Source organism: Chiloscyllium plagiosum, chromosome 22 (genome assembly GCF_004010195.1).
Source record: "Chiloscyllium plagiosum isolate BGI_BamShark_2017 chromosome 22, ASM401019v2, whole genome shotgun sequence".
NCBI classification, from domain to species: Eukaryota; Metazoa; Chordata; class Chondrichthyes; order Orectolobiformes; family Hemiscylliidae; genus Chiloscyllium; species Chiloscyllium plagiosum.
This window is the reverse complement of record NC_057731.1, coordinates 4,196,720-4,211,015: the sequence shown is the minus strand read 5'-3', so window position 1 is coordinate 4,211,015 and position 14,296 is coordinate 4,196,720. Positions and strand designations below refer to the sequence as shown.

Below are 14,296 nucleotides of genomic sequence, written 5' to 3'. Positions count from 1 at the left end.
CCTGAGGTCGTGTTGCAGTTGTATAAGACTCTGGTGTGGCCGCATCTGGAGTATTGTGTGCAGTTTTGGTCGCCATATTATAGGAAGGATGTGGAGGCACTGGAAGGGGTGCAGAGGAGGTTTACCAGGATGTTGCCTGGTATGGTAGGAAGATCGTATGAGGAAAGGCTGAAGCACTTGGGGCTGTTTTCATTGGAGAAAAGAAGGTTTAGGGGTGACTTGATAGAGGTGTACAAGATGACTGGGGTTTAGATAGAGTTGACCATGAGAACCTTTTTCCACGTATGGAGTCAGCTATTACGAGGGGGCATAGCTTTAAATTAAGGGGTGGTAGGTATAGGACAGATGTTAGGGGTAGATTCTTTTCTCAGCGAGTTCTGAGTTCATGGAATTCCCTACCAGTAGCAGTGGTGGACTCTCCCTCTTTATGGGCATTTAAACGGGCATTGGATAGGCATATGGAGGATAGTGAGCTAGTGTAGGTTAGGTGGGCTTGGATCAGCGCGACATCGAGGGCCAAAGGGCCTGTACTGCGCTGTATTTTTCTATGTTCTATGTTCTAGACTGGGGCTGTTTTCCCTGGACCATCAGAGGCAGATGGGTGACCTTATAGAGGTTTACAAAATTATGAGGGGCATGGATGGGGTAAATAGGCAAAGTCTCTTCCTAGGTTCGGGGAGTCCAGTACTAGAGGGCATATGTTTAAGGTGAGTGGAGAAAGATATAAAACAGACCTAAGGGGCAATTTTTTCACACAGAGGGTGGTGAGTGTATGGAATGAGCTGCCAGAGGAAGTGGTGGAGGCTGGTATAATTGCAATATTTAAGAGACATTTGGATGGGTATATGAATAGGAAGGGTTTGGAGGGATATGGGCTGGATGCTGGCAGGTGGGACTAGATTGGGTTGGGATATCTGGTCAGCATGGACGGGTTGGACCGAAGGGTCTGTTTCCATGCTGTACATCTCTATGACTCTATGCAGTGTATTTAACTATTTGGAATTTTGGTCAGTTTTAAACAAACAATCTGAAACTTCTCCCAAGCATTCAGCAAACAAAATTTCAGCATGTAAATAATTCAATTTGGATCATAAAGTTCTATTCTTAACTAAATTGCAGCTCTCTCACTTTTAAGTCAGAAAATCATATGTTCAAATTTTACTTCAAAATTGACACATCAATTTAATCCTGACAGCAATGCCGTCTTTCTGATGAGCCCTCTCAGAAAGGTGTAAAAAAAATCCGATGACACGACGCAGAGATCAGAAATGGCATTCTCCTGTTGATCTGTACATCATTTACCCTCATATACCATGGAGACAGATTATCTGCTTATTCATCTCATCACGTATTGTGGGACTTTTTTTTCTGTGCAAACTGGCTGCTGTGCCTTCTTGAACACATTTCAAAAGCACAGTACTGTGAAATACCATGAAATATCTGAGAATAGGACAGACACTGTAATACCTTCTTTGTTTGAAGTCTGCAATTTCCAGATCTTGGCCATCATGTCAGTTTTAAATCACTGACGGTAGAAACTGTCACAGCTTTTTATGGATTGTACTTTTTTTTTGTGTCCCACTGGATTCAAATTTCATGTTCCAAAAAAATTTACTTTACCTGCTAAAGCATGCAATTGTGCACAGAACACAAATATAACCCAGCTGTTTTTACTTAATCAAAACTTTACACTCCAGAAGTACAATCAGTGGGTGCAGACATAAAGTCTGGGGATCTGGTGAATTTCTAGAATCAATCTAACCTTGTCTTGGTTTTCTATTGAACATTTAAAGTAACAATATCTCTGTTATATTTCAACAATTAGCTGAAAATGGAAGCAGCATACTTTATACAAGACACATGTTATTGCCTGCAAGAAACCTAGTTTTATTTACAAAATAGATATATTATTTTAAATATCAATCAAATCAAACTGACAAATTTAAACATTTGCAAGTGTTTTTCAATAAACAAAAGAATTGCTGATGCTAGAAATCAGAAACAAAAACACAAATTGCTAGAAAATCTAAGCAGGTCTGGCAGCATCTGTGGAGAGAAATCAGTTGAGTCCAATGGACCTTTCTTTGGAACAGGCGTTCTTAAGAACGAGTTCTGTAGAAGGGTCACTGGGCCCAAAACATTAACTCTGATTTTGTCTCCTCAAATGTTGCCAGACCTGCTGAGATTTTCCAGCAATTTCTGCTTTTGTTTTTCAATATTTTATCTCAAAACTACATGGTCTTGATGTGATCTTTTTTCACTCTTAGCTTAAAAAGTGCCTCTTCTTAACAGAATATAAATTATCCCAATAAATATGAACTAAGACAGAACTGTCGCTGAGTTATCTTTCAAAAGTAAAAATTAGCCTACAAGTTCACATCTCAAAAGTAAGTACCGAAAAAAATATTTAACGTTGCAAGGGTGAGGCACCGTGGTCACACTACCCAACATACTACAATCATGTACACACAGATGGCACTTTAAAAAGCGCATCAAAATAGAATAATTAATTAATTTCATTAAAATCCATGCCCTCACTTCCAAAAAAAAGGAGCATTACAGCACTTCGTGGACTGTATTGATTTTAAGACAATTCATTCATACAGTATTCATTTTAAGACACCTGAACAGCAGACTATCCCCATCAATAAAGCAATAAATGTAAACCAGAGCAGGGGCGGGAGGGGGTTAAGGTCTTTTTACAATCAGTACTGTGGATCAATGCAATGTTGAAGGTTAAATTTGTGATTGGTCCAAGTGAATGGACAGACAAAAGAAAACCTGTACTCTCTGACAGCTATCATTTAACCGAATAATTAATGTAAAAAAAATTATAATTGGCTGATTAATTACTGTTATGTTGTATAAAAATGAACAGAACATGATCAATAAGCTGAGACTTAGCCATGCCCAGCCATTATTATGGCTATTCCTAAACAAGAAGGTGGGTATTTTCCAAGAAATTGTTACATCTTGGCAAAATGAATTTCAGTGGTAGAAGAGTTAAACTTTGGAATTGATGCTTTGTGACATATAAGTACAAATGCACTTTAAGATGAAAATCTATTAAATAAGTACACTATCCCACCTCGGGCAACTGTCTATGTGGAGTTTGCACATTCTCCCCGTGTCTGCGTGGGTTTCCTCCGGGTGCTCCAGTTTCCTCCCACAGTCTAAAGATATGCAGGTTAGGTGAATTGGCCATGCTAAATTGCCCGTAGTGTTAGTTGAAGGGGTAAATGTAGGGGAATGGGTCTGGGTGGGTTGCTCTTCGGAGGGTCGGTGTAGACTTGTTGGGCCGAAGGCCCTCTTTCCACACTGTAAGCAATCTAATCTAACCTTAAAAATGTTAATTTACCTGTTTTGCATTTCTCATTCTCAACAGAAAAACATTAGGTAAACATACAAAACTGATTAAAATTAAAACAAAAACCCTAGTTTGGATTTCTCACTGACTCAAAAATGAATGTACTGTTAATGAGATAACTAAGTCAGAAAATTCTTCATTTGAACGCTTACTCATGCAAAATTTGTTGATTTCAGATAAAGTGAAACTCAAGGCAATAGAACTGGCCTCAGTGACCTTGGACAAGATATAAAGAAAGAACAATAAGTACACACAAGTGTGCACAAGAGTAAGGAAGAATGAGCACTATGTACGAATGTAATAGAGAGAGAAACAGAGATCTAAAGTTCAAGACAGGTCAAATCAGCAAAAACAACACAAGAGACTTAGAATACAGTAAATCATGAAAATGAGTATGACCAAAAAAAGCATGAGAAACAGTAAAAATGGGAATGAATGTGAAAGCACAGAAAAGCCAGGAAAGAAGAGTGAGATAATGAAAAGAAGCAAAAGATTGATGGAGGCAATGGAGAAGAGAGAAGTCCAAAACATGCATAAACAGGAAACCAACATGGACAAGAGGAAGAGGGCAAGGAAAGAGGAGACAAACAGATGAAGATTTAACAAGTAAAAGAAATGCAGAGATACAGGTAGAAGAATGATCAAGACATTGAGAAAGTGACAAAATAAACGTGAGAATGACAGAATGAATGAGAGAAAAACAAGTGCAAAAAGTGGAAAAAAAAGGAGAACAGGAAAAAGACAATAGAGTCAAGAGGAATGAGCAATGTTGAAAAGAAGGTTAAAGGAGAGAAGCAAATCAATGTTCATATTCTTGATCACTTATATCATTAATTTTTCTGTCAAGTTTAAGTAAGGTTGTGACTGCATCAGGTGTAACATCACATACACAACAAATAGTCTTGCACAATTACAGCCATATGGGCAGAGTACTGGAAAGCTTAATACACCCATCAAACTGCACCTAGCCACACTCCCTGCCATCATTACAGAAAGTAGAAGAATGTGGAAATGCGCAGGTGGAGATGCAGCGAGTAGAAATGAATGTCTTTCAGAACATCTAAAGCACAACTAAAGAGCGGCATTTCAAAGATTTTCAAATACAGTCAAAGAACAATTTGAGTTTTTATATCTGGAGTAACCACCATGTTATTACTCAGATTTATTTAAATCTCCAATCTGGACATGGTTCTGTGTGAACATCACAATGATTTGCCTCTCAGAATACGGAAGAGCTTTTCTTAAAAATGTAAAGATTGCCAGATTACACTATTTGAAAACATCGCAAAAGTGACTTTGGCAAACTCAAATTTTCAGAACATAGAACATTATAGCGCAGTACAGGCTCTTTAGCCCTTGATGTTGCACCGAACTGTGGAACCAATCTGAAGCCCATCTATCCTAAACTATTCAATTTTCGTCCACAAGGTTATCCAATGACCATCTGAATGCCTTTAAAGTTGGCAAGTCTACTTTTGATGCAGGCAGTGCATTCCACGCCCCTACTATAAATAAAGATATTCATATTAAAAATTATACTATACATTTATGATAAAATTAGTGTCCAATACACATCATAATTCAAGCAATGCATCACAAAAATTAAAATATCATCTTTCATAAATGGTTTCAAATCTATTAAAACAATTTGTTCCCCAAATGCATGAAATACATTAAAAGTCTCGGATTGTATGTGTACAGTCACTTTATTCTTGGCTGTAACACCCGAGTTGAACATTCTGAATTTCTTCTAAATTTAATATTGGTGTCTGCCTTCATCAAATAATTGCCACATGAAGTTAATCGACTCGCAAGCTTTCTCCAAATATCTAGTTACTTAGATTGCACTACAGCCAAGTTTGACTTAAATCTCAAATTTTAAAATGTTACGAAGATTCTCCCATGTTCTAATTACCAGTACTCCAACCCTCAAATCCTAACCCAACCTAGTAGCCTCCTAACCTTGCTTCAATTCAGTGCCAAGCAACTGCCTCCTGCCACTGTAAATATAGAATCATGCATACGGTATGTTCTTTCCACAAACATTGTGAGACCTTTTTTTCTGAAGTCAATATAAAAGGTACCCACAGACACTTCTCTCTAAACCATGTTTGTGACCTCATAAAACAATGCAAAATATTATCTTAGATGATCTGACCTTCTCAAATCCATGCTAATGCTTTGCTAAACAATTAATCGACAATTGCAATTTTTCAATCTTGAGTGAACTTCTTGAAATGAATCAACTTTCAAAATTTATAATCAGCGATCTACAATTTCTCCCTTGATTTCTTTCAACATTCCCAGGTGAAACTCATGAGGTCCTAGGGACTGGTCTGAGAGATAGTGACAAAACAAAGTTATGTTATTTTGATTAAATCGAGAAAGAATTTATACAGTTGGAAAACTACAAGAAACTTGACCAATATTTTGTTAGCATGTGTTGGAGGCTATTCAATGCTCATCCACTTCGAAGCAGAAGACAAACATTAAACGTACTTGTTTAATTTCTTAAGTTGTGAAATACAACATCACTATTAAAAACACAAATAAAAATTTACCCTTAAGTTCGTCAAATATCTGGCATATCCACTCAAGGTCAATGCTACTAAAACCAACAAAATGAACAGGCAACAGAAGATTGTATAATACAACCATTTCATATTATGAAAACACACACGCAGTCAGAAATTGTTACAGAGCAGGAGACCAGTCAGACCATCCTGTCTGCTCTCAAAGGATATTTTACATGTTCCAGTTTCTTGCTTTCTCCCCATAACCCTGCATATTGTTCCTTTATATATTACAGTCGTACTCCATTTTAATGTCTCAATTGAACACTGCTCAACCTCACTCTCAGGTGGTACACTGCAGATCTTAATCAATCATTGCATGAAATGATTTTTCCTCATCGCTTTTGCTTCTTTTGCCGAATACTTGAAATTTGTGTCCTCTCATTCTTAATCCATTCACAAGTTGGAACAGTTTCTCCCCATTGTTACGAAGTTGTGTAGAGTACTCATGAAGTGGAAGGCAGAAAGCTAGAAATCGTTTGTAAAAAAAAATAAATGGGGAAAGCATTGCAAGGTCCCTTTAAAAGATGGTGTTTTCTTCAGTACTTAAAATGGATGTCTGAACAGCAATTTAAAGTGCAAGTGCACAGAGAGCACCCAAGTTGAAACATTTTGTATCAAACAGCCAAGCAGTATTTTTACCAAGACAACAAGCCTTTTCAAATTCAGCCAATTAATTCAAACCAAGCCCTTAGATATTGAAAACCTGTCACATTTAAACCTGATGATTTTGAGAACCAGGAACCAATCTGATTGTAAAGAAAGTAATGGATAATCAAGGATATAAAAGATGTGGGCATTTTGAAAACTGGGAGAGAACCGACTGCCATCTGAAGTGAGAGCACACCCGCCACCTGAGAAAAACATCTCGCTCTCACAGAAATCTCTCCACGTTCTCTAAAAAGCACTATCTATTTATAAAGGTACACGCACTCTTAGATAATATTCCTGACACCAGAATTCAACAGAGAGAGGTGTTCAGAACAGAAGAAATTACAGAGGAATCATTCCTGATAGCAAACCAGCACAAGAAAGGCTGGAGAGACAGTGGAATACTCCAGAAGAAACATTCTCTGTGAACTTTGAGAGACTAAGTTTTAGTTTATTTTGTCATATAAGTGGGACTTGTATTTATTCAAACAGCATCCTATTAGAATCTTATTTTATTCAGGAATAGGTAGTTAGAGAGTAGTTGCTCAGTTTGTTAGTTGCTCTGTTAATTTGTTCACAGTTGGAGTTAGATAAATAAATTGTGACTTGTTGATTGTAGAGTGAGCGACAGGCGTTAATTTCATTTAACCACTCCTTTATAATAGATGGCAGTGAGGGGAGTGTGAAATTGCCGCACATCTTTATCAGATTACAAGGCAACGCAAGCTTCTCTGGATGTTTCAGTTTTAACTATCATAGGGGTATCGACCTCCCATTTGTAACAACATCAACTGTGTAGACCTTGCATGATATTCAATAGTGCAACTCCTTCAGAACCTCTCAGTCTTCTCTTCTTCAAAGTAATCAGCATCAACTTTTCCAATCTATTTTTTGAGATTCAAGCTTTTCTACCCCGAAACTACCATCATTTCTCTACTTTCTCCAATGCCTTCACAATCTTGATGTGAAGGCATTGGATGCACACACAGAAATAGACACAATAGTCCAGCTGTGGCCAAACCAGTGTCATATCCAACTGCATGATAATCTCCTTGTGTACGCTATGCCCATTTTAATAAAGGCTAGGATACTGAATTCTGAATCAACTACACTGACAATCTGTCCTGCCACTTTCAGTTACTTATGCACACCTTGATCCTCAGTTTCTAAACACTCTTTAGAGTTACACCCGGTGTTGTTTCTGTATATTCTTCTTACCAAAATGAATCACCTTACATTTTTTTTGCAGTGAGCTTCATCTGCACATATCCACCCATTCTACCAACTTGTCTTTGCCTTTTTGAAGCTTTACACCACTCTTGTATTTACAATACTTCCAAGTTTCAAATCATACAAAACTTTTGACAGTGTATCTGATATACCATGGTCTACATTCACACACATCAGGAAAACGAAGGGTCCTAATGCTGACCCTTGGGGAACTGTAATGCAAATCTTGCACTCCCCCAAAAGTTTAACAGAATGTCACCATTTCCACATTCTACGTACCTGGAAATAAATCTGACCTTGCTAACATTTTAACTAGGAAAACTGACAACAATGCTAATGTTAATTATTTGTTTCTCTGTTCTCCAATGTTCCTTTGCTTTTCTACTCCCCCAAAAGCATCCCTTCAGCACTGCTATTGCTTCCTGTCTGACCATGTTCACATCAAAGTAGCTACTATCCCTTTGATTCCATGAGGTGTAATTTGTTCACAGATTGTTATGCACTGTATCAAATGTCTTTTGAAATCTCGTGGACATTACATCAACAGCATTGCCCTCATCAACACGTTACCTCTTCAAAAGGCTCAACGAAGTCAGTTTTACACAATTTTCCCTTCAGAAAGCCACGCTAGATTTCCTTAATTAATCTGAAACCTTCCCAAAAATGACTTCAGTTAACAACTGGAGAGAAATACAGCTTCCAAATTCAGTCACAGCTGTTCTCTCACATAAAATAACCTCAGATTTCTCAAAATTGTTGCAAACAAAGTTCAAAACCATTCCCCTAAAGAAGAATTTCTAACTTCAGTGAAGTCCCAGCAATGGTCAGATTATACCTGAATGTCAGATGTTCTTGCAAACTAATCCTTCACCATTACCACAAACAAGACTCTACTCTGAAGCTCACTTGTAACACTATTATATCAGCAGAATTCCATGACATTAAAATCAGTTTGAAAATCTTACACAGACAACTAAGCATTTCATTATTTTGTTTGAATTTGTTTAGTACAGCTTAGATTTCATGAAATATACAACATTAACTATTTGGACCAACTTGCCTGTGATAGTGTTTATACCCCACACCCCTTTCAATCTGCTTGATCATTTGCCAATTTTTGTGTCCCCTTTCCTTTATCAACATGTCTTTTCCCCTTTTGAAAAATTCTTCTTTGCTTTACTACTTCCTGTGTTAGCATGCTCCATGTTCTACACATTGAACAATGAATTTTTACATTTTCCTGCTAGATTTAGTTTAGGAACATTCTTTCCGCTAAGAGCCAATCTGAGCACTAGTTTTCAATTCTTCCAGATTCTCTTCTCATCTACCCAATCCAACCTATTCAAAATTTTCAATATCTTGCTTGAATCTTCTCAAACACAAACCCATTTAGTCTTTTCCATAATATCATGGTTCGACCATCCCTGAAAATCCTGTTTTATCTTTTCTGCAGCGTTCTTATTGTATGGACACCAGAAATATACCAAGCATGTCCAAACCAGGGTCCTATAAAAGTTTAACAGAATGTCACCATTTCCAAGTTCTATTTACCTGAAGTAAATCTGACCTTGCTAACATTGTAACTTGGAAAACTGACTACAATACTAATGTTAAATATTTGTTCATGTGTTCTCCAATATTCCTTTGCTTTTCTACTCCCTTCAGTTTCTCATTCTAAAATTACTTATCTTCTCAAAATCAATTACCTCTCACATAGCCAAAGTAAATTTACCTAGAATTTATTAGCCACTTAACTTCCCACTTTGAAAATGTTTGATTGTGTGCGCTTTGTTCCTGCACTGGAGTATCATCTGCAGATTTTGATATCCAGTTACTTATTCCTACGTCGAAAAAGAAATTATAAACAATAGTCCAAACATTGATCCTTATCGAAGATCTGACTTCACCCTCTTCCAATTTGAATGACATTTCAAATATATAATTTTTCTAATCTTTAGCAAATTTCTTATCCATTCAGCTTTTCCCCCACACTTAATCACAATCCTCAATGTATACCTTGTCAATAGGCTTACTGAAGCTCCAAATATATGATATCTTTACCAGGCTTTGCTCTTCCTGTTGCCTTTCCATTCAATTTTATCAGGTTAGTTAAACATGAATCAATCTTGCAGATTCCATGTTAATTTTTATGCTGAAACATTTTCTTTTCCTTTCCCGTTGAAATCGTCCAAATAGATGATTGACACCTATCAGAGACTAACGAGACAAATTAACAGTGGCACCTTCACTGCATCCAGAGATATATACGATTTCTTGAAAACAGGAGCCTATTGTCAAGAGCATGAAGTTTGTACTGTTGACAGAAAGAACTGTGTTCATGTATACTACAACTGAAAGTTACTTTTCAAGAGCACATGGTTTTGATCAAAAAAAATGTTTTTGGTTGTAACACGTTACCAAATCTGACTGTGATCCCACACTACATTTATTTTGGCTATCTTTGTCATTTTTATCCTTTATTTTGTCAAAATTTGTTGAACACAACATGCATACTTTTTTTGACCAAAACAAAGAAAATATGGTTTCTGAATTATTTAGCGGGCACAAAAGCTATGTTTCCTAACAGTCATGAATAGTACTTTGGGGGAGGGGAAGAGAAATAGTGGTCAAATCTGTACCAAACCAGCAGCAACATAATCACCAGAAGGCGTAGCTCCAGAAATAGCTCCAGGACAAATGCCATGTTATTTATTCTCGGATAACACTATTGTTGCGATGCCAAACGTATGCAAGTACGAGTATGACAAAACATCATGATCATGCCACGCTCACAGCGTAATTACTACATGTATTTCCAACCTGTCGGCATTTGTTCTCACTCTCGAGGACCACAACATAACGAATACTCTTGCATTTAAATAACCTCACACACAGTTTCTTCTGGGGGTGGTGGGGGATGGTGGGGGTTGCTAACACTGCAATCAGAATCGATGCAATGATTTAATGTTAATTGCAAGTAATAAGTTCCAAACCAAGACTTGGCACTTAACAAAAACACACACAGGAAACTAAGTGTTTGGACAGAATCTTAAGGCAGCTGCAAAGCTGTGAGGTCCACTTTGTGAGAATGGCTGATGCAGACAGACACAGAGATACAGACACGTTGACAGATAGACAGATTCCAACACAGACATCCAGAAAAACCTACAGGTATCAAGACAGTCAGGTCTCCCCTGCACAGAGACATCAAGATAGACAGACTCCCACAAAGACCCTCACAAACATCAAGACTGACAGATCCCCAAACAGACCATCAAAGACAGTCAAATCTCCACAGAAACAACGAATTAGTCAGATTGTCTCACAGACAGACTGAGATCCCCACACAGTCCCTCACAGACAGACAGATCCCCACACATATCTCCAGAGATAGACAGATCCCCACATGGATCCCCACAGACAGAAAGATCTCTACACAGATCCGCAGAGACAGACAGATCCACAGAGACAGACAGATCCCAACACGGACCCCCAGAGACAGACAGATCCCCACGCGGACATGGAGACACACAGATCACTCAACGGTCATGGAGACACACAGAACCCCACATGGACCTCCAGAGACAGACAGATCCCCACACATACCCTCAGAGACAGCCATATCCCAACATGGACCCTCAGAGACAGACATATCCCCACACGGACATGGAGGCAGAGAGATCCCCCCCACGGATGCCCAGAGACAGACAGATCCTCACACAGACCCTCAGAGACAGATCCCCACACTAACCCCCAAAGACGGACAGATCCCCACACAGACACCCAGAGACAGACAGATCCTCACACAGACCCCCAAAGACAGACAGATCCCCACACAGACCCCCACAGACAGACAGATCCCCACACTGACATGGAGACAGACAGATGCCCACACTGATCCCCAGGGACTGAGGTGAGTGAGGTCGCGGTGGGGGTGGGGGGTCTGTGCCGGGACACTCACCGACAGCTCTCTGTTGGAAGACTCTCTGTAGGAGACGGCTCTGATCACCCCGGCTCGCCAGTGCCATTCATGGATTCTGGACACGTCCAGCTCGCGGCCGCTGTCACCCACACACACAAACCGTTTACCGACCAGCTCCATCCGAGGAACCGGCGCCATCGCCTCCGGTTCCTTCAAACACCGCCGCGGCTCTGTCTAACCTCACCGAGCGGAGAGACGGACAGACACACGCAAACCGCCTCACCGGTCTGACATGTTTCCCCGGGATGACGGTGCTTAACGATCAGATGACAACGGAGTTGATGGTTTGTGTTCACTCAGAGAGCTCCCACCCGCGTATCCCTCCGCCGAGAGCTCAGACACCGCCGCCGTCACCGTCCGCCCACCCCCCCTCCTCCAAAGCCACACAGCAAATAGTTCTCTCCTACTACCAGCAGCAATAACAACTCCACATTCCCCCGGCACCCCCCCCAACATTCACAATGACAAGCATGTGGAGGTCACTGCTGTCAGTTCATTCATGACACCCAGCACCCTGCACCCCAGACAGTCACCCCCTGACAATGATTTCTGCCATAATTCATTGAGAACATGTGGAGAACATTAACCAGATGGTTAATATCACAAACACGTCCTTTTGCAAGACGTGTGTTTCCCTTCAATTCTGTAGCTTTCAGCCCACGTCCCCGACCCCTCTATTCAGCCATGTTGATTACATTTCTAGTTTTTGGTGATGGGCTGCTGAAACTGACATATCTGTCTACAATTAACGCCGTCTGTTACAGATTGGTGGCATTCCGTGGTTAAATCTGGTGCAGTATTAAATTACAGCGTAAACCAACCCGTAATCGTGTGTGTATCTAGTGTGGAAGGGAATTTCCCTCAACCTGAGGTCATAGCATGAACAGCAGCTTACTGCAGTGCCAAGTACATTTGCTCAGCTGAAAGCTGACTCTGACCTTAACCTTGCTGCGTGGCTGCTTTATTCTTCGTATGTAACTCGAAGCACATTTCTTTCCTCATGATTACAGCTCTTTGTACTATCATTTCAAACGTGATTCCCAGACCACGCAACAAGAGAACACTCAGCAAAAGGGCTGGAAAATAAAGGCGCCCCTCCTATAACTTGAACTCCAGGGCCAATAAAGTAGCACAACTGATCTGGGGATTGCAACATATAATGAGAGTGGGTATCCCAACTAAACTCTGTGCAAACGTTCATTACAACCGGCCAACATCCAATTACTGGCAAGTATGGAAAACCTTGCATAATGTCACTGCCGTTTTAAATCATTGTAAATGTATAATTTTTCCGAGATGGCTTTCAGTGATCCCAGAATAGATTGCACTGTTGCACGTTTTAAGAAAACGAGATGTACTGTGTATATCACTTCGGTTAAGGCAATACTAGTAAGTTTTTAATTTTTACAGGAAATCTACACAATTTGTCATGAACAATTTACCATATGGTAAACCAAATCATAAATTTGCAAAAAGGAAATCGATTTATCTGATATTTTCCGCTGCTTGGCACTTAATTTAACCGTGTTCTGTATTCCGCCAATTTATTTGATTCAACTATGTCGAGATCAAACAGAATTGCAAAGTTTATGCAAGTATGGACCTAATTAAAATGAACTTGGAATATCTATTTTGTGCTGTGAACACATTGGGAGAAACATCCGACACGAGATTTAAAGTGGACCAGTTTATTACTCAGAGTTAGTTAACCCCGACCGTCTTCCCAAGTAAACCGTCCTTGATATTTTAAAATAAATTTTCCCATTTTTAACATAATACTGTAGGATGAGAGAGATCTCTGGATTCCCAGAGGTTCTCCGAATGTATCGGCAGTTTCAAGTATTTTGTTTACTTTTTCGCTCACGATTTTGCTAGTCCCCAGTAGACCTTGTCGTTAAGCCCTCCCACTTTGTTCCCACGCCCGCACTATTACAATTAACGTTTGATTCCACACCAGTATCCCAGATTATGTTCAATTATCCCCACACTGAGTCCCTGAAGAATTGGACAAGCTCGTTTCACAGGAACTTGAGAAAGCTCCTCACTTTCTGTTAACCAATGAAGTACCGCATTTTGCGAAAGATACTAAACCCATTGGCCGTGACCCAGTCGCTGTAACAATTAAATAATGTATAGATCGTTAATGCCTTTGTTCCTGCAGCCTAGACAACCATTGTGCAGTAGAAACAATTATAATTTAAAGTGATTTTTAAATGTTATTTTTGGAACTGTGTGACAATCTGTATCTCTATCCTAGCAACTTAAGTCCCATAAATATGCCATAAAACAAGTTTTGAAAATGTGTTGCTGGAAAAGCGCAGCAGGTCAGGCAGCATCCAAGGAGCAGGAGGATCGATGTTTCGGGCATGAGCTCTTCTTCAGGAATGAGGAAAGTGTGCCAAGCAGGCTAAGATAAAAGGTAGGGAGGAGGGACTTGGGGGAGGGGCATTGGAAATGCAATACGTGGAAGGAGGTTAAGGTGAGGGTGATAAG

General features: G+C 39.5%; 1 protein-coding gene across 6 annotated transcripts in view; it reads right to left on the bottom strand.

Annotated features, from left to right (window-relative positions):
- Positions 1-12,086, bottom strand: part of LOC122561022 (probable JmjC domain-containing histone demethylation protein 2C) — a 289,853-nt gene extending 277,767 nt beyond the window's left edge. For 3 of the 6 annotated variants that reach the window (XR_006314885.1, XM_043712301.1, XM_043712300.1), the window contains exon 1: positions 11,783-12,086. Coding sequence is in view for 5 of the 6 variants with exons in the window: in XM_043712301.1 (XP_043568236.1) it covers positions 11,783-11,941 (159 nt within the window). In the remaining variant the exon portion in view is untranslated. The remainder of the gene's footprint in view (positions 1-11,782) is intronic. The other 3 variants (XM_043712299.1, XM_043712303.1, XM_043712298.1) reach the window with 2 other exon arrangements.
- Between the last annotated feature and the right edge of the window lie 2,210 nt (positions 12,087-14,296).